This window comes from Maylandia zebra, linkage group LG4, assembly GCF_041146795.1.
Source record: "Maylandia zebra isolate NMK-2024a linkage group LG4, Mzebra_GT3a, whole genome shotgun sequence".
NCBI classification, from domain to species: Eukaryota; Metazoa; Chordata; class Actinopteri; order Cichliformes; family Cichlidae; genus Maylandia; species Maylandia zebra.
The window spans coordinates 10,814,137-10,840,357 of record NC_135170.1 but is presented as its reverse complement, the minus strand read 5'-3'; the positions used below and the strand labels follow the sequence as shown (position 1 = coordinate 10,840,357).

Genomic DNA, 26,221 nt, shown 5'->3' with positions numbered 1-26,221 from the left:
GTGTGTGTGTGTGTGTGTGGCAGTAGTGTCTGTTACGTAATTAAAAAACAGAGAGCTCGCAATAAAAAATATGTTTTGGAGAAAAACTATAGATGCTGCAGTTTTTAACGTGTAACACACTTTAAAAAATGAATTGCGGATTTAAATGATTTGCTGAGCTTTTCTCAGACTTGAAATCACATTTATTTTACTTTCCACGGCACAGTTTTGAGAGCAGCGCCTGCGTGGTTTTGTTTTCACGGCCGTCTCTTTTACTTGCTTACCTTTTCTGTTAGATTGGGTGAAAGTTTCAAAGAGTTTTGAAAGGTCGCGCATAGTAAAGGCACCTAAATGACTCCGGATAGCTGAGGGCCGCACGGAGATTTAAAAGAAGTGGATACTTTTGCCCAACATGCAAAATATTCCCATTTATAATAAGATGATTAAAAACAACTATGCGAGAGATGCAATACCAAAATAAATGATGCATTTTTTTATTTCTAATATAAAATATGTGCAAAAAAAAAAAAAAAAAAAAAAAACCTCGTGACTATAGAGAGACAGTTTGAGTCTCGCTCTAATCTTTTTTCAGTCTCTTTACTGTAATTTTGAATGTCCTGGGGGGTTTTCTTGCAGCCGTTCGATGTCTCCTTGTAAATGTTGACGTTCCCTTCATATGGAAGTTATGAAGAAACGCTGGGTGGCCAAACGCATTCCACGGGGTGAGAGTGAGAGGGGGAAAGAGCAGGAGGGGGGACCCGTGCCCCTCTTGTTTTATGGTCAAATTTGTCAGTCGTTCACCTCCAGCTGATAGGAATGCTGCTGCCAACGTAAATGCGTTTCTTTCTTTCTTTTCTTTTCTTTTCTTTTTTTTTGATGACGACCCTGCATGCAAAGTCATGGGAAGTTGACTTTGTCCTGAACAATAAGTGAAACCAACTCTCCCATAACCGCTCTCTCTCTCTCTTCCCTCAGCACCGCGATGTCCTCCAGCGGGGAGGAGAAATCCAGACACATCATTAGCGCCACAACTCTGCATCCCCACCGCCAGACCATATGGACCAGAGCGCTCAGTGGAAACAACCCCTCCCCCTGGCTCCTCTTCTTTCATGCAAAAGGTGTCAGGACACCCTTATTATTTTCTCTTAGGGAGACATGATCAGTCTGGCTTTTTTTTTATTATCTGATGACACCAGTCGCACAAAAAAAAGTGAGTTGGTGGTGTAAAGGGGGCCCTCCCTCCCTCCCCTTGACAGCGAGATGGATGCCACAAGTGACAAGCCTTTGTTTTAGTAAAATACACTCACATGCTGGCTTTTGCAAGGGCGAAAGGCGGAGGCCAAGGGGAACAACTTGTTCACTTGTTCCGTTTGGTTGAGCAAACCATGGCAGTGTCGGAGACTTTGTTACATTTCCAGGTTTGCTTCGCTTTAAGCTGTTGATATAAACTTTCCTGCTCTCTGTTCAGAAATAATCAGCATCGCAGCAAATACACTCTCCCTACAATTTAAAAAAAAAAAGAGGGGAGATCTGGCTTCAGATTACCCAGCGCTTTGTCCTCCTCTCTGAATAGTTTACTGCCTCTAAAGTGGCAGTTTATACTCTACGTGCCAAAAATGTCAATAAAACCGCCCTAATCGCCCGTCCAATCTGTAATAGCACCTGCTTATGGAAACACAACACGCCCCTGCAGTGTATCTGTGCAGCTGCAATGTTTCCTTTCCTATTAGAGCTGCTACTACAGTCGGAAACACGCGGGGCAAAACGAAGTCACGCATTTGGGCAGGCGCGCTTTGTTTACTGAAACGACTTCCTGCCTTTTCTTTGCTATTCATGGATTTATTGTGGATGTTGATAAAGATCAAAGGTTGACAAAGTGCGTTTTTGCAGAACTGATATGGAGGATGTGAAAGTTGGGAAACAACAGAAAAAGACTTTTTTTTTCTTTATTTCACGGTGGCGCACCTGCCTCCTAGAAATCATTGGTGTTTCTTTTAGCGTAATTTGTTTTGTTTTTTTTCAAACTAAATTGGCGAAATCTTTAATTTGCTGAAACAGCAATTAGTCCTAATTTCTACTGAAAAAAGATCTTGCTATTTTTTTTCCTGCGGTCGTTTCAACAACAGTTTATTTGGTTTGAGAGATATAAAAAGTATAATAAATACCCTTATAAATGATAATAATTCACCAATAAGTTGGTTAATTTTCAAGAAAGTATTTTGAAGATATAGACGTTTTAGTTTGAGGGGTTTTCACTGCGCAGGTGCTGAGATTTCAGCTTGTTTTTGACATAAAGGCCTTTTCCTCCTCTTTTCCTCCAATAAAATATATTTAGCCAAAAAGAAATTAATTATTTCTAATTTAAGGAGCACCATTTACCATATTTCCCTGTGCGTAAAGTACGCATTTTAGACTTAGGCGCAAAATGATATTTTAAATTGGAGAGACTGGAGTGAGAAAAACAAAAGTAAAGACAAACGAATAATCACCTGGCTAGAATTAAGTGTGTGTGTGTGTGTGTGTGTGTGTGTGTGTGTGTGTGTGTGTGTGTGTGTGTGTGTGTGTGTGTGTGTGTGTGTGTGTGTGTGTGTACAGCAGAAAACACTGATAACAACACTCATTACGATTATTTTGGCACTGATAAATGCTTAAATATTTCCAGAGTGAATTGGAAAACAGGGGATCCCTTACCGACACATTCGTTGGCTTCTCTAACCGTGGCGCGCTGCCAGGGTCGGTCGTAGTGGAAAGGTTTGCACCTGTCGCACTCCGGTCCCGCCGTGTTGTGTTTGCACTCGCAAACCAGATTCCCCTCTCTGTCCTTGACGCACTTTGAAGCGTGCCCGTTGCACTTGCACCGTCCTCCGACCTGCAGGTCCGACACTGCGTAAAAGTAGGAATCGCGGGCTAGCTCGGAGTCGTCCTCGTTCTCGTCTCCGAACGTGTGAAGCCGGCTGAAGATCACCTTGATGTCCGTGGCTGTCACCCAGTCCTGAAGCACCGGAGAGTTATCAAAGTCGTGTGCCGACGGTCTGCCGTCCAGCGTGCTGAAGGCTATGAGCCCACCTGTCAGCGGGTGCATGTCTGTGTGGGAGTCCGTGCAGATCGCCTCTTGCTCGTTCTGCTTCGTAATTGCTGCCCTGTTCTGCCGGTTGTACATCTTCTTGCACTGAGTGGAATAAAACTGAAAAGGTACCCACGATTTGCCATAGTCCATGGACTTGTAGATCGCCATGGACTCGGGTCTGGGCGAGCAGAACTGCAGGCTCACATAGGTGACCTCAAACTTTTTACCCAAGGACAAGGTGAGAGTGACGTTCTGCGGATACTGCACGTAGTTTTCAGACTGCCAGCAGGTGAGGTTGTGAGGGTTGTTGAGGTCTGTCAAATAGGCAGGTGGATGGGACTTTTTGGGATCTCCGGAGTCGCACGTGTGACAGTCCCTACTCCTCTCCTCTCCTTTTTCGGTCACCACGCAGTAGCGGGCGGCCGGAGTGCCGCAGGTGCTGGACACGCGCACGTCCTTCCCAAAAGCAGAGTTGACAAAGTCGGGGATGCATCTCCGAGGATTCCCGTTCTCGTCATAGCACGGGTCCGGAGGGGAAGACTGTGCAGCAAACATGCTGAACCCGTATCCCCCAAAGACACATTTGGTAAGCGCAGAAACTGTCACCAAGGTGACCCAAACCTCCAAAATCCTTTGCATTGTAATCCGTGAGTCGTAGGGGGTGGGTTTGCGCTGAAATACGACGAGGACAAGATAATCAGTTAGCAGCGCTGCAGTCAGGTATTAAGAAGAAAACAAGACAGCTATTAAACAATAAATAACGCTCACGAGGAAATTAGAGAGTGGGTTAGGACGCAAACAAATGCATGAAAAGAAATAAATGTGTATAAAATATTCTTACAGGGCCAAGAAAACTCCACCTAGACCACTACCTCCAAATATACAGCTCAGCCTGAAAGTGCAGGAGAACTCCAAAGAATTTGGAGAAACAGCCTATCCGATTTAATCCGCAACTACTGCTATAGTTATACTTCCCCCCCTCTTTAAAAAACCCAGAATAAAACCAAGATATGGCAAATGCCCAGCTGGCTCTGACCCTCCTTCTGCCTCTGCCTGTCCACTCAGTCACACCTCTGCCCACCTCTATCTCCTTCTGTCCCATTCCCTCTCTGTTATAATAGAAAAAAGGGGGCTCCGCTCATTCAGTCAGGAGTCGGAGCTTTTTTTTTTCTTTTTTCTTTTTTAATGTCTCGACGTCGGAGATGGAGCAGCGACATCGTCCGACATATTACTTGAACTACAAGCTTAAAAAGCAAACTCGAAATGAAACTTAAGAGTCATGCAGTCATTTGATTTTTTCAGCTACCTCTCTCTCTTTAATCAGCAGTGTATGTATGTGTTATTTAACTAAGATACAATAATAAAAAAAACACGTCTAAGATACCATCAATGACCACCGTGGTTTCATCGCTGGTCTTTAAACCACATCCTTATCTTCACGCACAGGAAATCAGCTGCACGTTTGCAGCCCCAGTAAGCTGCAAGTAGCAAGACACAACCTTCCTTTTCATGTCGTTATTGTCTAATGTGCCAGCAAGGGAGTGATGCAACATTGCCTAACAGGCACACTGTACATTAAAAAAAATCATCTGAACTGTCGTCTCAATGAGATATATAATGAAATATTACATATAAACAGCTTAAAGCCATCTTTTTTTTTATCATAGGTTAACTTTTGTTAACCTTGTCTTCAGTTTTAATTGGGATTGTTATTTTTGGATTCCATTTATTTTATTTATTTGAACAAGGTTGTAAAGTCAGATAAAGTAAGTGTTGTGAAAATATGAACGAGTACTTAGAATGTCTTGATACATGCTCAGTCATCCAGGTATAACGAAATCCTTTGAAGGGAAAGAGCATCTTTGAATCAAGGAGGGGGGCTAAGGATACGTCTTTCACCATCTTACAAAGCTGTGATTGGAGCCATTCCCCATCTCTCTGTAAATTGTACGCACCATGACAATTTAGATATTGAAAATGACCTCATGGCCCATCATTCCCCAGTTGGGGAAACCTCTGGTGTTGGAAACTGAAGGAGTCACACACAAGTGGATGAAATGGATTAGGGATAGGGACTATAAATATATATAGTATTATATATGTGTGTGTGTGTCTTTTTTTTAACCATTGTTTATTTTTGGTAACTTGTAGATAAAATTTTACTCTGATTAATGTTTTTAGAAATTGCTGGGTTGTTGATAGGAAAGGGGAAGCTGATAAATGTTTCAGAATTGCAACACTCTTTTGGGTGTTTACGTATGCTGTGATAATGTTAGGTAAAAGAGGAAACATCACAAAACAAAAGCAAATGTAGCACATTGAGCATCACTACTGATACACAAAGCAACAATAAGTTACACTCAGCAGTTTATTTCTTACATTGTGCTAATATTGCGTTGGACTACCTTTTGTCTTCAGAGCTGCCTTAATTCTTAACGGCAGAGACTGATAAAGGTCATGGAAATATTTGCTAAAAGGGTTTGTTCTGTATTGACATGACAGCATCATGCAACTGCTGCAGATTTGCATGTGCATCATCTGTTAAAGCACATCCCAGTGGCGCTATATTGGATTGAGATCTGATGACTGTGGAGGAAAATTGTGCACCGTGGAGGAAAATTGTGCACCGTGAACTCACTGTCATGTCCAAGAAAGTTCTTTATCCTGCTGGAAGCAGCCAGAGAAGATATGAACAATGTGGTCATAAGACAGTGGATATGGTCAGCAACAATACTCAGGTATGCTGTGGTTTTACATGATGCTCCGTTGGTACACAAAGTGTGCCAAGAAAATATTCCTCCCACCATTACACCACCTGGATGGATCCATGCTTTTATGTTGTTTACTCCAAATTCTGACCATATTATTTGAATATTACAGCAGTAAGAGACTCATCAAACCAGGCAGTGTTTTTTCAGTTGACTAATTTAGGTGAGTGCATGCAAACTGTAGCCTCAGTTTCATTTTCTTAGCTATTAGGAGTGGTGCCCAGCATGGTCTTCTACCGCTGTATCCCGCTTCTCTTTGGGGAGCACCTAAAATTTGCTGTCCCCCCAGTGCCTCCCCTGACAAGACTGTCCTATGTTGGTAATACCTGTATTAAACATGAGCACAAGAGATGAAGACACCCTACAATGAGTTGAAACATGAACGTGTTAACTTAAACAGGCTATTATGGATCTCAGAAGCGATATCAACTTTAATAGCAGGAAATTAACCAGGCACATAATTATTTTCTTCTTCTTATGTTTTTAAAAAGGAAAAACAGATCAGCGACAGCTTCAGCTCGCCTCTCTTTGGTTTAAGCATCTAATGGGTTTACTGTATTTGCCTGAAACCGCCAAAGCTAATTTTGCATCTAGAAGGATTCAAAATCTACTTAACTGACATCCTACCTCACTTTATCTTCCCTTTATTCTACTCACACAATGCACTAGAGGGAACTAGAGTCCTGCACTCAGGGCACAGAGAAGATGCACACATCTAGTTCCCTCTGACACTCACTGAATTATACCATGTGAACAGGCATTTACCAGTAATGGCATAAATATGTTTCCTACTAAAGGGTTTTCTTACCAGAAAGAGTAGCTAACATCTCTTGGTGTCATCAGAAAACTGACTGATCCTTTCATTTACCAGAGACTGTTCAAACTGGCCATTCGCTGCCACTTACTACCTAAAACAGCTTTCCTAACTGCTGTATGTGCACTGCTTACACTCACATAGGCCATCCAAAGAGGCTTTGGCATGCTGTGGAGTCTGTGTTCAGAAATTTATATGAAATTTGTGTGATTGATTTCTCTATGTAAAGGACTAAGAACCCCAGTTTTTATCGCCTTATCTCTGGGGACTGACACATTTGATCACAACAGTCTAGACGTTTATGGCACAATGTTGTGAACAACTTTAGTCAAATGAGGTCTGTCTTAAAAAAAGACTCCTCCTACTGCTTCAGCACAATGTCTTGTGTAAACTACTTCAGCATAAAGACTCATCAAGTTCCTGTTTTGCAGCACATGCTCTCTTAGCTGTGCAGTTGGAGGGTCTATTTTTGAAAAGCACCAACACAGGAGGATGTGGTCTCCGTATTGTTTCCCTTCGTTGGCGTTTCTCAGTTGTGGTACATCTGGGATGATCTAGGACACAGATTACAGTGCTCACTGGTAAGATTTATCTCGCTTTGCTGGTTGTCTCTAATTTTATGCGCATTAAAAACATTTAAGCATCAACTTGCATGTGCATCTCTGCTCATATCAGGCTGTCTGTAACTCGTTTTAGAACGAGCATCTGTCACCCAGCTTATAAGAGACCTAACGGCAAACTTTAATTCAACCTCTGCAGATTTCCTGTTCCTCTTCTTTTGTTGAAAGCTGATGTTGATGTAACCAGGCTGTCACGCCATAAAAATACATTTGATTGGCTTAAAGTGCAGCAATCCTATTGTGTCAAGTTCCCATCAAATAATGGTTTTTTTTTTTTTTTTGCATTGTGGCACGTCATGTTTACATGGCAGGCCTGAACAATATAACCTGAAAGCATACAATGGATTAACACCTGCTTCCTCAGTGGACAATTGATGGACTTGCTCGCTGCTAGGGGATATGCCAGGTAGCTGCTGCAAACAAATACTTCCAGCATATCCTTGTTGGTCATGTGCTATGTGCAGATGTAGTTATTTCGTGCCCTGCAGCTTTAGATTTTAAGCTTGAACTACGACTACGAAGCCACAGCATGACTAAAAGTCATTGTCTGTGTCAGTGACTTGTTTCATGTTCCGCTTTAATTCCTGTTTTTCTGTATCCTCTGTTACGGCCGTTCCCAAGTAGAGGATGTGTGTCTCTGTGTTTGTGTGTGTCTTCATGTACACAAACAAATTACACAAAGTTTGAAATCATTACCTATAAGAAATACCGTAGGCAGCTGAAAGTAAGGGATATGTGGCTGAAACATCTCATTAGACTGGTGATGTTGGTGAAAGGTTAGCTGAGTTCATCTGACCATGGAAGCAAGCCCCTTAAAAAAATAAAAGTTCGGCGTCACCACTATGTTGCAATACTGTGAACGCTCTGCATGTCTACCCATGTCTAAAGAGAGTAGTTCCATTTTTCTTTTAAAATTTCAACTGGACTCTTTATCCACATTTCAAGCTACATATTTTTGGTTGTTGCTGAACTCTTTGGATAATTTGCTATTCAAAATAATGCCTACATATTTTACACTGGGCCTGCTGTCTAAAACAAGCTGTTGTTAATCTTCTTCCCCTTCCTTTAAGCTAATTGTCTTCTCATTGACTGCCTCTGGTAAACAAGTTTGGACAGCAGGTGGGTGGGGCTGTTGCGCCTGAGATAACCGTATAAGGGATATCCTATCTCAGTGACATCATATGAAGCTGAGACAAGAAATAAGTGCTGGAAAACACATGTTTGGAGCAGTCTGAAGCCTTGAAACGTTTTGCTCACATTATTTCATTAGGCATGCTTAATATGAGCATCGACAATATATATATAAATGACACAAGATGTTCCCTTTAATTTACACTGTGTGCCTCAGAGAGGCCTTTTCCCGTTTTGATTGGTTGAGATTAGCCCATTTTTCCAGTTACAGCTTCCTTAGAAAAAGTACCAGGGGAAATATTCCTTCTCATCCATGTCATAGGGTGTGATCTGAGTTTAAGTAAATACTGCAGCAAACCATGTCTCAGGGGAATCTGCTCATGCTGCTACCTACTTCACTGTGCGCTTTTTATTGCAGCTAAATGTGTGAACGCCCAAACCACAGGTGCATGTAAGTGAATTCCAGCAATTCTTTTTTCTTGTGCGACCATGTTTACTTCAAAGTCACACATTTGCTTGATTTAGGACTAAAGAGGCTCAAATAGGAAGTTGTCCGTTTGTAAGTCATTTCCAACTTGCTTGTGAGTCACATGAATGTGGTGTCACCAGCTGATTTTAAGAATGAAAAAGTAGAAGTTGTTGAGCTGTTTTCCACCAGCTCATCTCCGGTCCACTCCCCCAGTCTGTGACTCACTGGCATTACTAGGAAGTGCCAGTCTGCTGTGGTTTTTTACCCTGCTGTGGACACTGGTTGGACACTTGCTGTTTGCTTGTGAGAGCAAGTGTTGGTCTGGAAAGGGATAAACAATGATTGTAAAGTGTGGCCAGCACCATCAGTGGGAAGTCTGAGTGACTGAAGAGACCAGAGACCAAAAGAGACCAAAGCATCAAAGGGAGTAATTTAGCTTTTTTCTATTTGTCTGCCTCAGTAGAAGACGATGCAGACGCTGGATCAGAGCTCATGCACCGAGGATCGAATCCAGCATGTCCTCGAGCGCTGCCTCAGTCACCTGGGTGTCGACACTCCTGACACACAGCTCTGGAAAGGTAGGATTCAAAAGCAAAGCTGCTTTTAATGGTAACACCCCAGAAAATGATATCATCAGCCTAACAAACCACTATGAGGGGGCGGGGGAAGACATGTTAAGACTACTGGTGGAAAAACTGTAAAACTATTTAAAATAATATTATTTAAAATATTATTTAAAATATTAAATATTTATTATTTCCAAATAATAATAATGTAATAAGACTTATACCCTCAATGAACTGGGAGCTGTAAGAGAAAAATGGGAATTGAAAGTGGTGACACACAGAATGAGCAAGTATCCGGTTATGCAAGATCCTTTTTTAAAATTTCTAACTAAAAACCCTTCATTGAAAAACAGGCAGCAAGTGAAAGTGGCGTCATCGTTTTCAAGCATCTTTCTAACTATAAGCCGAGTACCTGAACAGTCTGTTTACTGGTTGCCATCAGACTGAAACCTAAAAGGAGAAATACGCAGCTCAGTTCAGGTTTTTTAAAATTTCTCTCTGCCCTGACTAGCCGGACTGTGCATCAATCGCTGGTCTTTGGAGGAACTTGTGAAGAGAGATCCCCACAACTTCCTCATCCTTCTACAGCAAATACTGAGGAAAACAAAGGAGGTGAAAAGCCGAAACACCAACATCAATTTCTGCGCTGTTTATTGCTATAGGAGGAAAGGCAGTGGTTTCAATTCAAGTTTTTTCTTCCTCTACAGGTGCTGGAGCAGTGTCAGTATGAGCTGGTGGTGCCGCTCTCGCTCTTGTTCTCTTCCACCCTCCTGAGAGTGAGTTATTATTTACTGATCAGGACAGAAATGAGAAGGAATCCTCCCATTATCAGCTGCACAGTAAAAACATTTGTGGAACTTACATTAACACTTACTCACTCTTGCAGGCTCCTTACTTGCCAGCAAACAGTGGCGTGCTGCAGGACGCCAACCTGTTGTTCCATGGTTTCCTGTCCTGGCCCGAGCCCTGCAGTTCTGCTGCTAAACGTCTGCTTAATGTCATCCAGCAGGAGCTCCGAGCACCAGGTTGCAATGAAACTAATATGCACAGCAGTAAAATATGAAAGACATAACAATAGATACCACCAGTAGTTACTACTAGCTAAGTGTTTATACAATAATAGTGAGCGTCATTGGCAGCAAAGCCAGTTTAATAGAAACAAAAAGAAGAAGGTTGTATCCTTTAATCAGAGAAGGAGGAAGCAAACTGAGTTCAAAACAAAGCAGCTAACAGATAGTTTAGAGTTAACTCAAAGCTACTTATCAGTTTAATGTTAATCAGACTTGGTTAATCAGGTAATCAGACTTGACCAAACAATCCCAAATGGTGGTTAATTCTGCTGGTAAATGTGGAAACTTCCACCAGTAGAATTAAGTGCCACCTAATATGAATCCACTTAGTGACTGACTGCTGTTGACACTTGTTATGTATTTAGTAAAATCAGTTTATAGTTTTGTGGTACTACTTTCTGTGTAAAGTAGAGAACACCAAGTGTGGTGTATGTGCGCATTGATGTGCCTTTCCTCAAAATGGTTATTAAAGTAAGCTACTAACAACCAAAAAGGCATTGTTACTTTACCAGTTAAGTTATAAGAGAGAATATAACAACACTGAAGGTCTAATAGAGTTCATTTGGTGTTGACACATGAAAATATAGAAAACACTGGTTTGGTTAATTACCATGTGACCACATGGAGGCAGTGTCTCCCTGACAAAACCACCTCATGCATTCATACTTGTAGATCCATGTATTTGACCTTTCTCCTATTTGTTTGCTGTAGGTATTTCATTTCAAAGACTGGTAAGGACGGAGCAGGGTATTTCCCATGAGATTCACGGCTCTAAAACCATGTAAGTCCACGAAAAATGTAATGATTACAGAATGTGAGTGAAAATATTAAAAAAAAGATCTGTTAAATGAGTTAAACATTGCTGATATTTCTGTGCGCACTAAACATTTGCGTGTGTGTTTGTGGGCGTTAATGTATGCAGCACGGTACTGCTGGTGAGTCCAGATGATGATGTTCCTACAGAGGTGCAGTCTGTCTCCGAGCAGCTGAGTGCCTCCCAGCATTGCAGCAGAGACGTCACCATCACTCTGATCCTGCACAGCTTTCAGGCAGCTCTGGGCACCAAACATGACCTACAGGAGCTCCACAAAGCCCTGCAGGTGACTCCTCACTGACTGTTTTGGTAACACTTTTTAATGTGACTATACTTTTCAATTGCATATTACTTAAAATCACTTACTTAAATTTGCCTACGGTATAATTATTTCTTTGCTTCCTGTGAAAATCTGACTTGCCTCCCCCTTATTCTAGCATACCGCACCTTTATTTGTAGGTAAATATTATTATATATTATATGTAATTTTACTGTATTACAGGAGAACTACATCCCTAGTTGCAAGCTGTAAATATCTAAAGGTTTTTCACAATTTTTTCCCCTTAAAGTTTTTTCTTTGTTTGTTTTTTTTCTTAATGTTTAATGTTTCTTTCAGAGTAAGCAGCCTGAGGAGCTGGACCAGATTCTGCAGTCACTGACAGAAAGCATGGAGATGGCAGCCTCTGCAGCAGATCTTGGATCAGCAAGAGAGGGAATACTCCAAAGAATGGAGAGGCTCAAAGAAAGCCTTGCTATACCTGCTCGTGCCGATGAAGGCACAGACATGGGTAGGTCAGGGAATAACATGAAATAACATGAAAGCACTATATATGAAAATGGCGCTGTTCACTTTAATCTCAGTATTTCCTCTTCTCATCAGGAGCTGTTGACATTTTCACGCTGCCCTTCCCCAAATGCCACAAATGCCACTGGGAAAATGATAACTTTGGTAACAAGCTCAGTTTAAACAGATTTATGACTAAAGCTTCCTTTAACTGAGCTACAGGATAATCTGCTAACGCTAATCCTGCTCTTTGCATCACTGCAGATGTTCTGAAACACATTCTTGGAGCTCAGAATGACATGGATTCATCAGACTGTTTCCTTAAAACCGGACTTGACGATGATGACAATAACGACACCAGCTTTGATGAGGAAGACGAACCGGAAGGAAACAAAGATCATCCTGAGTTTCAAAGTCATCGCATCTCCACCGCGTCCTCGTCCTCCAGGGACTCTGGCTATTCTCTGTCTTCCAGCTGGTCTGTGCCGTCTGGCTCATCGGGTGTGGAATCGGGCGAGGAGACAACACAGGAGGACATAGAGGAAAGACCAGACAGACAGCCCAAACCTAGAAAGAAACCAAAGAAGAAGTCTAGATCCCTCCTAGGCTTCTCTTTGCTTTTCAAGCCCTCTCGCAGTCCTAGGGTTTGCCGCCGTGTCCAGAGCATGGCCTACCACAAAGACTTTGAAAGAACTCAGTCACACCTCAAACCCTCCAAAGTTCATCCCCTTCATGAGTCCCCTGCTCCCTTGGATCCTCTTTCCCCTCAAAAGCATTTGTGCGTCCGCAGGAGACCGATCCTGAGTTGCAACGAGGAGGATCTGGTAGAAGCACCTACCCTCGTCAAGGTGGTGGTGTTTGGAGGTGACAGAGAGGCTGGAAGGCTGGCCAGAGCCTACAGCGACCTGCATCAGAAAGAGAGCAAATGTCCCCAGCTCACCAAGGTGTGCAAGCTGCAGTTTTACTTTGTTCCCACCAAAAGACAAAGTGGAAGTCCGGGAGGAGGGCACACACCAACTGAGGAGCGGATAGTAGGTTTAACCAAAACCACTACCTCTGTGGTGAGAACATCTGCCACCTCTGCATCTCAGTTTATCCCGTCTTTTATCTCCATATGTTCATAGATAGGATGGGACCACTTTTAAAGAATAATCCTTAAAACAACTTTTAATTTCATTGATCAGCTATGAATGAGTACTTTATGTGCCTGGCTCCAAAAAAAACGTCTTTTCATTGTTCATAATAAATTCGCTTTCTCTCCAGGACTTAGACGTCAAATATATAGACTGTACATTAAAGATGGATGTAGCCAGCAAATTTATTTTAGTTTTGTTTCGATACCTTTATCTGAGCGTTTTGCCTGCTTGCTGTTTGTTCAACTTTACAAAACCAACTTGATAAGAACTTCATAGCAACACTTCAAATCATCATACAATCAGCTTCTCTCTAAATAGATTCATGTCAAAATTGATACTGCGTTGCGTTAAATAAAACTTCAACAAATGATATTTTGACATCATTAATGAAGGGAGGCGAGAAGTCACTTTCTCATAGATTTCTTAAAAGTCTGGAAGAGAGGAGTCGCCCCCTGCTGGTAATTAGAACAATTTCATCAGACTGTTCCTTTATGAGTGGTTGACACTATTTCTGAACATTACCCAAAGCACTGGCTGCTGAGTTCGCATTAATCTGATTTTGTAGACATTTTTTTAACAACCTGCCATTTCTGAAGTTTTCTCGTTATAAACTTAAAACTGATATATACACTCAATGGCCAGTTTATTAGGTGCACCTTGCTAGTACTGGGTTTACAGCTACTACTTTTAGAGATTTTTGGTCCATATTGACTTGATAGCATCAAACAGTTGCTGCAGATTTGTCGGCTGCACAACACACCGGGTAGCATTAAGCACTGAGTACTGTAAAATAACAGCCATGTTTTTATGGCTGTGCAAACAGTTTGGATAATAAAATGTCATTAATATAATTGAACAGACAACCTTACTTTTCATACAGGACTCAAATGGCCTTGCAGTGGACGACTGGACGACAGATATAGCTCACATGCTGGGTATAATGGATCCCTGGTATGAGCGAAATGTCCTCAGTCTGCTCAGCTTGTCCTCTGACGTGCTCTCTCAGGTATATTTTACTCAGTCACCATCACCTCTCAGTGTTTCATACGCCACACAGTAGAAGTCTATAAAAGTCGCTGATGTTTTTCCAATCACTATCCTTAAGTGATGAAGTTGAATTACAGGGAATAAAGAATCCAGTGTCCTTGTTTTAATTTTTCTTACAGCAAACTAGCACTAAAAGTAAGCTAGGCCTCATTTTGGACACATCCTTTGAGGTCTTGTGAGGCACTTGCTATATGAAAGGAGCAATGAAATGGCTGGAGATCATAGTGATGATCATAGTAAATCTCTCAGTTTTTCCATGTGTGGAGGACTTTTTGGAGATCTGAAAACACCTCATGAGCTGAATCAGTTTTGTGGGGACTTTTCAGTGTTTCAGAAGTTCATCCTAAAAATAGCGACCTTTTCAGTTCTCCTTATACCAGGGGCGAGTTGGGCAAAACTATTTTAATGAGCATACTTAATTTATGCGCATGCTGCCAACATAACAACATAGTTTGTTTTGTTTTTTTAAATGACTCAGGCGGCCTCTAAGGATGACAGCGTATCGCACAGCAACAGCGGTACGGAGCAGCTGCCCCTGCTGGCTGATTTGGTGCTTTATTACTGCAGACATGCAGACCAGCCTGTTCTGGTGCAGCTTTACCAGGTTGAGGTCAGAGCAGATTCATGCGCACACACACACACACACACACGCAGACAGACACATACACAGGCATGCACAGGACACAATAACCATGAATACTTCCTTCCTCTGCACAGCTCACCCTGGTTGGAGGAGAGAGGAGAAGGGAAGTATTTATTCAGTCTCTGGAGCTTGGACACACGGCTGGAACCAGAGCTGTGAAGGCCATGGGTGAGTCACACTCTGAAATCAGTCTGTGATGTCTGTAATCAGACAGCAGCGACACCATTCAGGCAAACACACACTTTTGCACATGTGCGTCTAATTTTGCCTTGTGTTCTTTCTGAAGGTGCTGCCAGCAAAAGGTTTGGCATTGATGAGGAACGAGAGGCTGTCCCTCTAACACTAAGCCTTGCATACAACAAGGTATTGTTCCCACACACTCGTTTCCTGCAACACAAGCAATAAGATGATGTTTAAATTCACAGCCTGGCGTATTTCCTTAATCTGTGACTCGGCAACAGGTGGCAATCAGTGGGAGGAGCCAGTGGATCAATAAAGAAATCATGTGCACATCGATTAATCTTCACAAACAGTGGAGGACACCTCAGCAGCTCGGTGCGTGTGATTCCCACTTCTTCTTTTGTTTTTTTCTTTGTCTTGCCTATGCTTTGTTGTAAGTTAAGCTATTCAAATATTGCCTGTGCAGATTCAGCAGAGAGCCTGCAGCTCACAATGACTGAAGTCCTGAAGAGGCAGTGCTCCAAGTCCAAAAAGGGCTACAAACAGGTGAGGGTGATATTAAATGTGATGACGTGCTCACTCTCCCTTTGAAACAACCCCCCTTCCCTTCCTCACACTTCTTCTCCCTCCGGCAGCACATCTCAGTCTCAGAAGTGAAGGTGGACAAGATGCAGGTGAATGGGAGAGATCCCGGGACGACGTTTGCTGTGTGTTTGGATCAGGATGAAAAGAAGTTTATTCAAAGTGTCACCAGGTATAAAACGAAGCATCACCTCTGACTTTGGTGGCAGAAAGAATTCCTCCTGCATTTTAAAGCCTTGGAAAATAAATATACTCTGATGCGTGACTTACATGAAAGGATCAAAGCAACGTGTTAAAATTACACTGTTACAAGCAAAAGATGTGGACAGATGTTGAGCTGCTGATCTTTCATATTTATAACTTGAAAAACATATCAGCTCAGTCTTTCATTTGCCCTCTTTCTTGGGACCCCTACACAAAGAAAACACTCTCACCAAACTTCAAAATACTTTAACTTCTAATAATGTCTTGGAGCATAAATTGATAACAAAAAATAAATTTAGTAATTTTATCCAGACTTCCACAAAAACCTTAGATAAAAAGCCCAAAGCTGGTGGATTTATTACAGTTTCTTTATGACCTTTCTTTTCTGTTAACAAAATACGAAAAATTCCCAAGACCCACTTTAAGCAACAGGACCAATTGGCTCATTTTAAAAGCATTTTCCAGACCTGCTTCTTCTTCTTCAGAAAGAAGGACACCAGATGAGCTGCTGCACTTTTGTATTTGTGCATTACTGTAGCATTAACAACAAAACCTTTAAGGTTTCAGCCCCAATTATGAAGCACAATAAATCAGCAGCACTTAATCTACTTGATTTAAATATCAACTGAACAAAGCTGAACCAAAGTGTGCTGTATATGTTATCTTTTGTTGTTGTCAGTGCCTATATACTATTTATACGCTGTCCTTATGTATATGCTGTATATATAGTAATTAGTTCACTGTCCCTGATTTATTCCATAATTTATTCCAATGTCTTTGCACTCAGCACCATTGCACAGCTACATACAGATATGCCACACATGCTGTTATTTTCTGTTTTATGTAATCTGTTAAATGCATTGAGAGAAAATGATGGGGATGGGGGGCAAATTTCTTTCTTGTGCCTCCTTTTTCTCCGAATGTGAATCACAACCTCAGCGTCTCCGAGTCTAATGCAGTGTTGCTCTGTCTCGCCCGCAGGTGTGAGGTGTCTCTGTGCTGTAAGCCGGGAAGCGGTTTGGACTGGAGGACCTACCAACCGCTGCTGGGCCAAGTTCAGCCTCTGCACCCATCCTACTGCTCTATGCTCTGCCTCCCCATCACCTCTTTCTCGTCCTCGTATCCATGACCAGCTCGGTGCCGCACTGAAGAAGAAGAAAGCTGTGGGATTCTTTCTAATGCTGGGATGTTTGAGGACAGGGACACTGTACAGCTGGTGAAAAATAAACAGACTGACAAAGAGTGACATTTTTTCATGCGTGCGCCACAATTGAGATTAAGGTGTGCCGCCTTGTTGTTAAGGAAGTGTACGCATCTTTTTCTTCTGACACACTGGCACGCTCACTGCATACTGAGGAATGTGGGTGTACTTGTCGGTGTGTTGGGGGATTTTACAGGTTCTTGTCTTACCGGCACTGTTTGTGTAGGGGTGGGTTAAAATCTGCTGTGGGTGATTTGAAAACTGATTACTTGAGTACTAATGTGTACATTTTCAAGTCAATAATGTTGTGTAATAAACTAAGTTATTTATTCTCATGTGTTGTTGGTTTTTTAAACCTTCATGAGCATTTGCATTTCACTTTGTTTTTGTAGCTCATCCAACTGAAATAAAGACTACACTCATCTGTTTGGATAGTGACGTTTTGTTTCAGAATTTTATTTCCTCCAATAAGTTAATCACACCCTACCGAGCATGCTTAAAATAGCAATGTGATGATCATCATGGCATTATGTCAGTAACAGGAAGCAGCAGGGAATATTCAGGAGGGAACTGTGTTCATACTTACTTGAAAACGCTCGCTCGGACAGAAGCTTCTGTAGTAAGCTTTGGAGAAATGCTGCACACAGAGCAGGAATGAAAGTAACAATGCTTTGCACGATGCGATGTATTTATAGCTGAGCCAGTCATCGGACAACAAAGCAGAAGTGCACTTAACTTTCACTGCAGGGTATCAGGTATTTGTACTCAGTTCAATTTTTGTCGTTTCGGTTGCTGGGCTGTTGGGGACTAGTGCTGAACTCTCTCCTCAGAGGAGAGGGCTTTTTGTGATTTGTTCTGGTTTGAGTCAGCTGTGCTAAAATTAAGCCTTCAAAAACTCTGAAGAGTGGAAAGGATGGTCGATCCCACAGGTGAGAGTTTTCATTTCTTCATGGGCATTCTCGTTTCACCAGTAAAAGCTGCAGTTTCGGAGTCTAGAGAATGCAAACAAAATGTGTGTGTGTGTGTGTGTGTGTGTGTGTGTGTGTGTGTGTGTGTGTGTGTGTGTGTGTGTGTGTGTGTGTGTGTGTTTTAACAGCTAAAGAGGACCTCTCCTCCACTTGGGACTCCAGCTTGTGTGATGATGTCCAGGCTCTTTTCAAAGAGATGAAGAGCGAGAGTTGTTCCCACAAAGGTATCCACTACTGAAAGTATATAAGCGCGCTGAAATCAAAGTCTGAAGTCAAAGAGCAACATAATGGATTATTAAAAACTCGTCATCATTGCTGAGAAACGTGTTTGTCTAGTAAAACAGACGCTTCCGTTAGCAGATAGTTTGCATCAACACAGGCGATCATTTTAACAGTATTGTTTAATTACTAATTATAATAAATAGATTCTAAAACTGTGATATATTTCCTTTTCACTTCCTGTTTTCCTTCCCTTTGTTTACAATCTATTACACATACAGTCACTGGACACTTTATTAGGCACATGCTCCTAATACTGGGATAGACTCCTTTTCCCTGCAGAACTGCATTAATTCAACAAGCTGCTGGAAACATTCATCAGAGGTTTTAGGTGTATGTTGACGTGACAACATCACTAAGCTGCTGCAGATTTGTTGGCTGCACATCCATGATGTGACTCTCCCAGAGATGCTCTGTTTGACTGAGATCTGGTGAGAAGGCCTGAGCCTCTGATACAAAGCAGAATAGATCCATGCTTTTATGCTGTTTCATGTAAATTTTGACCCTACCACCCAAATGTTGCAGCAAAAATTAAGATTAATCAGACCAGGCAACATTTTTTCAATCTTCTGTTGTCCTGTGCAAACTGTACTGTAGCCTCAGTTTCCTGATTTTTGGTGGCAGGAGTGTCAGTCTGTTGGTGGGGCCCTGTCTGCCTACAAGGTTTAATATGTTCATATTTGCATTCAGAGATCCTCTTCACCTTGGCTGTAACTAGTGGTTATTTGAGTTATCATTGGCTTTATCAACTTGAAGCAATGTGCCCCTTCATCTCTCAATTCTGGACTCAACAAGACATTTTCACCCAGAGAACCGTCGCTAGCTGGATATTTTCTCGTCTTCTGATCATTCTCTGGAAACTCTTGAGATGGTTTCCATGATCAGCAGTTTCTGAAATACTCAGATCATGGTACCTGACTGGCACCAACAACCATTCTGATGCTCGATTTGAACTTCAGCAGGTCATCTTGACCTTGTCCACATAATTAAATCCTTTGAGCTGCTGCCACGTGATTGGTGGATTAGATATTTCTATTAATGAGCAGATGAACACGTGTACCTAACAAAGTGGCCGGTGAGTGTAAAGTATTTACACATGACTATGTGACTCCTAAAGCTGTGATTTATAGTTTTGAGTGAGGGATACCTAATTAGGGGCTGCAGAGCTTAGTTATTTTAAGCTAATTAGCTAATAGTAGTGGTATCAACTTTCCACCCTTTTCACACACAGTGGGGTAATTTAGCTGCTAAAATAGATAGTCACACTTATCTGAGACAATGCAAGCAAACTACTGTCTGCCTGATTTGCAGGAATGCTGGTATGGAACCTCCAAAGGAAGGTGGAAGTCAATCCTTCCTGCAGCCTTTCAATAATCTCAATTCTGGTCCAAAAGCTGGAGAAGACGTTAACAACAGTTTCCAAGGTTTGTCCTTCATCAAGTCTAGTCAAAATCAAGTTGTGCAGTTGTGCAAAAGCTGTGCATTTAAAGACTTTCTTTTCTTTACTTCTGCTTAAAAAGTACAAAATGAATTCAGATACTGAATTCTTGTTTGTCTGGGTTTTTTGGCTGGTGTAGCTCCATGAGAAAAAAACCTACATGTCTGTCAGCCCAGTGCTGCACACGCTCTACTATGTAGTCATTCAGGTAAGACGCACTTGGCAACACACAGCTGAAAATACGATATTGTTCATGAAAACACTGCAGCAACAGCAACAAGCTGTAAATAATGTACAAATACAGGCTGAAAGGCTTTTCTGTATTTCAATGTCCAGTCAGGTGTCACAATTCCTAAAGGTCTTTATCACAAAGCGTACGAGTGTTTGGGGAAACTGCTGATACTGCCATCGCCATACTCCGCTGTGGCTCTGCACACTCTGAGGAGCATCAAGATGGAAATGACTGCACCAGGTATCACATATCCTTACACGCGTGACCTCGATACTAAAATCCGCCCTCACTCTTACCAGACAAACCCTTTCCTCAACAGGATCTCTGTACCTGAAGAGAGTCATCGCAGAGCAAAATATCAAGAGCGAGCATTTTGCTGCCAGGGAAAAGTAAGCAGGCCATATTGAAAGACCTCCAGGCCTGTATCAGAATGATTCAACTGTATATCGCAACATTATTGTCTCCTGCTTGTGTCCTGCAGAGTGTTTGTGCTGGCAGACCCAGCTGTGTTTTCTGTTTCACTGGAAGCTACGGTTAAAGCATACTTGGAAGTGTCACGCCGGCTCACAAACACACGGACTATGGAGAAAAGTGTGCTTTTCCATGTGCTGGAGACAGGGTTAGGGACGACCTGCCAAAGCTCCAGACTAGCTCAAGCTCTTGAGGTAAATACATCCATGAGGGTGCTTTGGACAAAGAAACAGTAGTGATCCCCAGAGGATGAATCCCATTCATTTTCATGATCCCAGATTTATTATTTACTATGTATATAAATATAAACATAAGCTACATGAACTAATCACCCATTAGTTCAAATGGTGTATATGTATAAATCAGGTTTCATTTTCCAGGTTTCAAAAACAGAACTTTAGTTCACGCCACCTTGATTTCTATAAATATAAAAAATAACATGTAATGCTCAGAAAAATCAAATCAAATCAAGGAAAACTTAACAAAATTAACTTTTTTTGCTGTGAGTTTGAGTCCAGCACTGAAAGGATTTGTTTTCCACTGCACGGTGACACGGTGGTTAGCACTGTTACCGCACAGCAAGAAGGTCCTGAGTTCAAATCCAGTTTGTGTTTACGTGGGTTCTCTCGGGGTACTCCAGCTTCCTCCCACCATCCAAAGACATGCACTTAGTGGGGATAGGTTAATTGATTCATCTAAATTGCCCATGGGAGTGAATGTGAGTGGGAAAGGCTGTCTGTCTCTGTGCATTAGCCCTGCGACAGACTGGCGACCTGTCCAGGGTGTCCCTGCCTCTCACCCTATGACAGCTGGAATAGGCTCCTGCGACCCTGAAAGGGAGAAGTGGAATGGATGGATGTTCCTGTGTCATTTTGTTCCCTTATTCACATCAAGCTATTCATCAAGATCTGATGTGTTCCCCTAATTTTTTTTTCCAGGTTTTAGAGGACCATGATGTGAGGCAATATTTCCAGGATGTGGTTGAAACTGTGAAGCAGAGTTTACAGCATGGTCCCGGCAGTCGTGCAGATTATCTGAAGGGGCTGAAGCAGATATACAAACACATCTTGGCTGCCTCTGAAAAAGGTCTGAGTGTAGTGTGTTATAACACAAGTTATTCTAAGTGGAGATAATAATAATAATATTTCTTATCAACTTCTCTCAGATGTATTGCATGATGAACAAGGTCCTGTGTACAGCACTACAGTGCCCTTGCCAGAGATGAACTTCCTCATGTGGACAGATGAAGAGATGCTATGTGAGCCCATCAAACAAACAAGAACTGATGCTTCATATCTATAATCTTACCACACATACAAGAAGGCTGCAGTTTTACTTGAAACTGACGTTAAATTTGTCTTTCCTTAAGGGAATCTGTTGACAGACTTTGCCCTACCTTCTGGCTCCAACTCCATTAAGGATGACAAAGAAAGGATCTCAAGAGACAGCGGGATAGTGAAGGACTTAAAGGACTCAGACGAAGCAGAGCAGCTGCCTTACATGGCTCAAAAGACACTGTGGGAACGGAGAAATGCCTTGAAGAACTCAAAGTCTGCAGAAAAACTGAGTCTGATGGAGGAGAAGATGAAGGAAGATGTTACCAGAAACTCGCTTCTACTCAAAGAGGAGCGAAGTCACACGGCTCGAGTTGTGGTACTGGGGGATGACAGCACCCTGGGAAAGCTCACCAAGGCTTATTACATCATACGGTGAGGATCCCAAATACTGGAGTGTGTGTATGTGTGTGTGTGCATGCCCACTTTTAAATAAACTTTTCTAAAAATGTCCATACAGCAAGAAAGAGGCCAAACGTAACATGCTGACCAAGAAACTAGACCTGCAGCTGTACTACATCCCAGTCTCTGATGCAGAGGCTTCACCGAGTTCACCTGTGAGTTACACTGACACATTCAAAGCAGCTCTGACAGGTGTGAGTGTAGAGGACTACGTAACTCTTAATACTCCTCACAGGATGAGAGCAGGTTGTCTTTGGCGTCCTGTTTGGAGAGAGTGGATCCGTGGTACAGTGTCAACGTTAGCAGTCTGGGAGCTGCCATCCCGACGCTACCTGAGCTGGTAACCAACTGTAGCGATTACATCTTATTAATAATAACTATATGCAGTCCATCTAATCCTGTCCGCCCTTTGCACAGCCTTCTGTTTCCAGGAAACCGACAGAGCTGAGCCTTTACTTGTTGGACACCCTGTGTTACTACCTTCGCTGTGGGACACAGCCAGTTAACCTCCCGGTCTATTCAGTTAAGGTACAGCAGAGCTATCGTGTGTAGATATTGTGTTTTACATGCATTTAAATGTGGAAGGCAAAGAGCAAGGCTGGCTTTTCATGTGTCAAACATCGTAGCAGAATTCAGCTAAAAAGAAAATAATAATAAATAATGTCTATTTTTCTTACTTAAAGCTGGACTTGTGTCAAATCATGTAACTGCGTGTTGAATTTGAGTTTTAGAGTTTGGACAATGAAATGTTTTCCTGCTGATATGGGGACTTAGACATTTAGTATTAGACCTCCTGTGTCATATCTTTGTTTCATAATTTCTCACATTAGTTTTATTTGTGTGTGGATCTTTGTATCATTTTCAGTGAGTTTCAGTTCTTTTTCTCTGTTTCTAATGTAGTAATATCAAAGTTCACAGCCAAAACTGACTTGGCTTGTTCATTATTCCAATAATAGATGAGGGAACAGCCAAATTTTCAAATTGTATTCTTAAGCTCCTGAACCACATAGTTCAACTCACAGAAAGGTGAACCAGTCCCTGTGTTTGCATCTGAGGGTTTTCCCCTCTCAGGGATTCACTTATGCAACAATTTCTTGTTGTTGTTGTTGTTTTTATGACTGTAACAAATTTCATGTTGATCTAATTTAAATGCTGTGTTATTTTTGGAAACTGTTTTTTTTTTCAAGTTTTAGCATAAAATATTTTTCCTACAGTGTGTGGATAACAAATCTGAGCTAAGATGAGAGAAAATGTTTCACTTTATCCACTAGGTGGACCAAATCAGAGTACAAGAAATGTTGATCTCAGTTCATAATAACTTCACAAGCTTTTTGGTGACATGCACTGGCCAGTTTATTAGGTACAGTTTGCTGAATTCATTATTTATGAAAAAGATTCAACAAGATGCTGGAAACCTTCCTCAGAGATTTTGGTGTGTTGATCCACGATAATGTTCAGTTTTGGTGAACCCATTCTAATTCTAAAAGTATTGTGACTCTGATTGTAGATTTAGTTTCCTGTTCTTAGCTGACAAGAGCAGCGAACGGCGTGGTCTTCTGCTGCTGCAGCCCATCTGCTTCAATGTGTTGTGTGTTCAGAGATGCTTTTCTGCATGCTTCGTTTGTAAAGAGTGGCTATTTGAGTAATAATTTCATTCCCATTGGCTCAAAACAGTCTGGCCAGCAGACCAGCAGTTTCTAAAATACTCAGATCATGGTGCTCAGTTTGAACTTCAGCACGTCGTCTTGACCTACATGCCTTTATAAACATATGTGACTTGATCCTTACTGCATGCCTGAATGCACTGAGTTGCTGATTGTTTGACTCCATATTTGCATCAATAGCAGATGAACATGCGTGCCTAATAAAGTGGCAGATGGGCGTCCAAATGTCTTTCCAGCTCATTCACTGTTTCCAAACAAATTCAAATGTTCCAGCTTTAACTAAACTAAGTTTAGCAGTTACTTCTTCAGTGTAGAGTCTGGTAGGTGCTGTCATTCGTTTGTTCACGCTGGTTTTTGATTTGATTAAATATGCCGTGTGTTTAGATGACCCTCTCCAACTCTGATCTGGCCTCAGTGGAGGAGCTGTTTGTGTCCCACCTGGAGGCCGACATCCCAGATTTCAGACACCTTAAAGACTGGCAGCAGAGTATGTGTGCGAATCTTTCTGTGCATGTGTGTGTGGATATTGATGTAACCACGGTAACAGATGGCGACATAAACTGGCTCGTCTTTGACAGGGGAACCTTCTGTACGACAAAAGAAGTCATCGGTGGAACTCTTTGGCGTGGTTCTGTCGGTCAACTACACAAAGGTGCACCCCTTATCCTTTTACACTCATTAACACTGTCACACTTGCACACAGACTCACACTCACTGATGTTCTCAACAGGCCACTTTAAGCAAACGAGACGTTAAAGGAGAAGCATCTATGACCTGGCGTGTGGTGATTACCTCAGAGCCGGCAGCTTCAGCGTCAGGTTTGTTGTTGGTTTTCTTTTTTTGTTTGGGTTTTTTTTTTATCAATTGCTTTATTTCATTGCAATAAGAATTATGTGGAGAAAAAACTGAGTCATCCTTTTCATTTTGTTTAGGGGAGAGTTACCTGGCTGCAAGGTTTGACTCTCTGAACCCCGCATACAACACAGTAAGACGTTATTCTCTTCTGCCTTGGATTATTGGCTAGTTATATCTCATTATGCATGATGCAGTGGAAGTGCTTTATCCATATCTGAAGGCAACCGTTAACTGAATCTGTTAATGATAGAAAATCGAAACTCGAAACATCAGCATCAGGACAATGGAGCAACGAACACTCTGCGTGTGTCTGGACAAAGACCCTCGCAGGATATACACCAATGTCCAAAAGTAATTTTATGCTTCTTCTGTTTTTACTTGTCCACTCTCACCCTTTAAGAAAAACTAACATGCTGCATTGTTCTTTTACAGAATAGAAATCTCTCCATGCTTGGACCCGGGTTGCACCATTCGGTGTAGGTACAGCATCGGCAGCGAGCAAGAGCTGCCACTCAGCAAGTATCTGGACAAAGTCATGTCACTGCCAATCAACAGCTTCTCTGGTGTCAGCATGTGAGGGACACAGGCTGACTGCTTCACAGTCATCTTAATGTTACATTAGCAAAGCATATCCGTCCACCCATCAGTTCATTTTCTTCACCTCGCATACAGTTCAGGGTCGTGGTGGGCTAGAGCTAGAGGCAGAAGCAGGTCACCTCTACATTGCAGAGTAGAATCATCTACACTGTCTTGTGTTTAGTAACATTAATGTTAATCCCTTTGGATCCTCTTAATTTAGTAACACACAATTATTTGGATTCCATTATCTCTCTCGCTAACTGAATTCTAAATGCTTACAAATCCTGTGATAAGAGTTAACGGATCCTCTACAGGAGAAAAAGTAGTTAGGTTCTACTAACTAAGAATGCAGAGCAAGTCTGCATGTCGAAGTATCCAAATGCATCGATCTACCCCTGAATGTGTGAATGTTAGAGGTGTGTATGCAACAGGAAAAAAGTGCTTGTATGAACAGGCGTGATTGGTTGAATGAGGCTTGCAGTAAAATGTGCTTTGAGTGTTTGTATTAAAGCTCTACATAAGTACCTGTTCAGTTAATTTGCTTCAAAGACAAAGTACTACAAGTATCCAAGTGCTTGTTACCTGTGGCCATTTTTCAATAATAAACTTTATATTTTATAAGCTGGTCGTGGATTTTTTATGTCATAAATCAACTTAATCAGTGCAATGAAATACTACAATAATGCCATGTGGCATCCAGCAGACGAGGTTAAAGTCCCACATGCTGGGGAGGTAAAAAGAAAGAAGAAGAAAGAAACATATATGTGATTTGAACCTCTTGATGTATGTGAATTTTTAGGGTTGAATCAAGTTGAATCACCCCATGTGACACCTGTTAGAGAGCAGAGGTGTAAAAAAACAGCATGTGCTGGAGTTTGGTATTTTCTGCTTTGTGTCAAACTGCTGTACGATGCTTTCTGCGAC

At 41.8% G+C, this 26,221-nt stretch overlaps 3 protein-coding genes across 3 annotated transcripts in view; 2 read left to right on the top strand and 1 right to left on the bottom strand.

Annotated features, from left to right (window-relative positions):
- The window catches only part of ntn1b (netrin 1b), a 48,795-nt gene extending 44,653 nt beyond the window's left edge, over nucleotides 1–4,142 (bottom strand). Inside the window, exons 1-2 of the mRNA XM_004562992.3 lie at nucleotides 3,888–4,142; nucleotides 2,671–3,718 (exon numbers count right to left, since the gene is read on the bottom strand). Of these exons, the coding sequence (XP_004563049.1) occupies nucleotides 2,671–3,685 (1,015 nt within the window). The 5' untranslated portion in view covers nucleotides 3,686–3,718; nucleotides 3,888–4,142. The remainder of the gene's footprint in view (nucleotides 1–2,670; nucleotides 3,719–3,887) is intronic.
- Nucleotides 4,143–7,081: 2,939 nt separating this feature from the next.
- LOC101466926 (phosphoinositide 3-kinase regulatory subunit 5) lies at nucleotides 7,082–17,410 on the top strand. Its single transcript, XM_004562991.4, has 18 exons — nucleotides 7,082–7,209; nucleotides 9,312–9,426; nucleotides 9,926–10,026; nucleotides 10,122–10,190; nucleotides 10,301–10,439; nucleotides 11,196–11,265; nucleotides 11,407–11,584; nucleotides 11,915–12,086; nucleotides 12,179–12,247; nucleotides 12,347–13,143; nucleotides 14,099–14,224; nucleotides 14,744–14,875; nucleotides 14,983–15,076; nucleotides 15,195–15,271; nucleotides 15,370–15,463; nucleotides 15,555–15,634; nucleotides 15,724–15,842; nucleotides 16,856–17,410. The coding sequence occupies exons 2-18, from the start codon at nucleotides 9,318–9,320 to the stop codon at nucleotides 17,001–17,003; spliced, it is 2,574 nt and encodes an 857-aa protein (XP_004563048.1). The 5' UTR covers nucleotides 7,082–7,209; nucleotides 9,312–9,317; the 3' UTR covers nucleotides 17,004–17,410.
- Nucleotides 17,411–17,662: 252 nt separating this feature from the next.
- pik3r6b (phosphoinositide-3-kinase, regulatory subunit 6b) lies at nucleotides 17,663–25,880 on the top strand. Its single transcript, XM_012922335.4, has 19 exons — nucleotides 17,663–18,004; nucleotides 18,172–18,267; nucleotides 19,634–19,746; nucleotides 19,900–19,968; nucleotides 20,097–20,232; nucleotides 20,312–20,381; nucleotides 20,474–20,657; nucleotides 21,402–21,549; nucleotides 21,629–21,721; nucleotides 21,833–22,172; nucleotides 22,258–22,354; nucleotides 22,435–22,539; nucleotides 22,617–22,727; nucleotides 24,248–24,350; nucleotides 24,442–24,515; nucleotides 24,594–24,681; nucleotides 24,796–24,848; nucleotides 24,969–25,069; nucleotides 25,151–25,880. Exons 1-19 carry the CDS (start codon nucleotides 17,989–17,991, stop codon nucleotides 25,293–25,295), a joined length of 2,142 nt encoding a protein of 713 aa, XP_012777789.3. The 5' UTR covers nucleotides 17,663–17,988; the 3' UTR covers nucleotides 25,296–25,880.
- Nucleotides 25,881–26,221: the final 341 nt, after the last annotated feature.

Bases quoted from the DNA above. Each gene is read 5' to 3' on its own strand.
- LOC101466926 (XM_004562991.4), top strand. From the start codon at position 9,318: ATGCAGACGCTGGATCAGAGCTCATGCACCGAGGATCGAATCCAGCAT. The intron at 10,191-10,300 runs GTGAGTTATTAT...TCACTCTTGCAG, and splicing joins TCTCTTCCACCCTCCTGAGA to GCTCCTTACTTGCCAGCAAA. The intron at 15,843-16,855 runs GTATAAAACGAA...TCTCGCCCGCAG, and splicing joins TTTATTCAAAGTGTCACCAG to GTGTGAGGTGTCTCTGTGCT.
- pik3r6b (XM_012922335.4), top strand. The intron at 20,233-20,311 runs GTATCACATATC...TTTCCTCAACAG, and splicing joins GATGGAAATGACTGCACCAG to GATCTCTGTACCTGAAGAGA. The intron at 24,516-24,593 runs GTGCACCCCTTA...TGTTCTCAACAG, and splicing joins TGTCGGTCAACTACACAAAG to GCCACTTTAAGCAAACGAGA.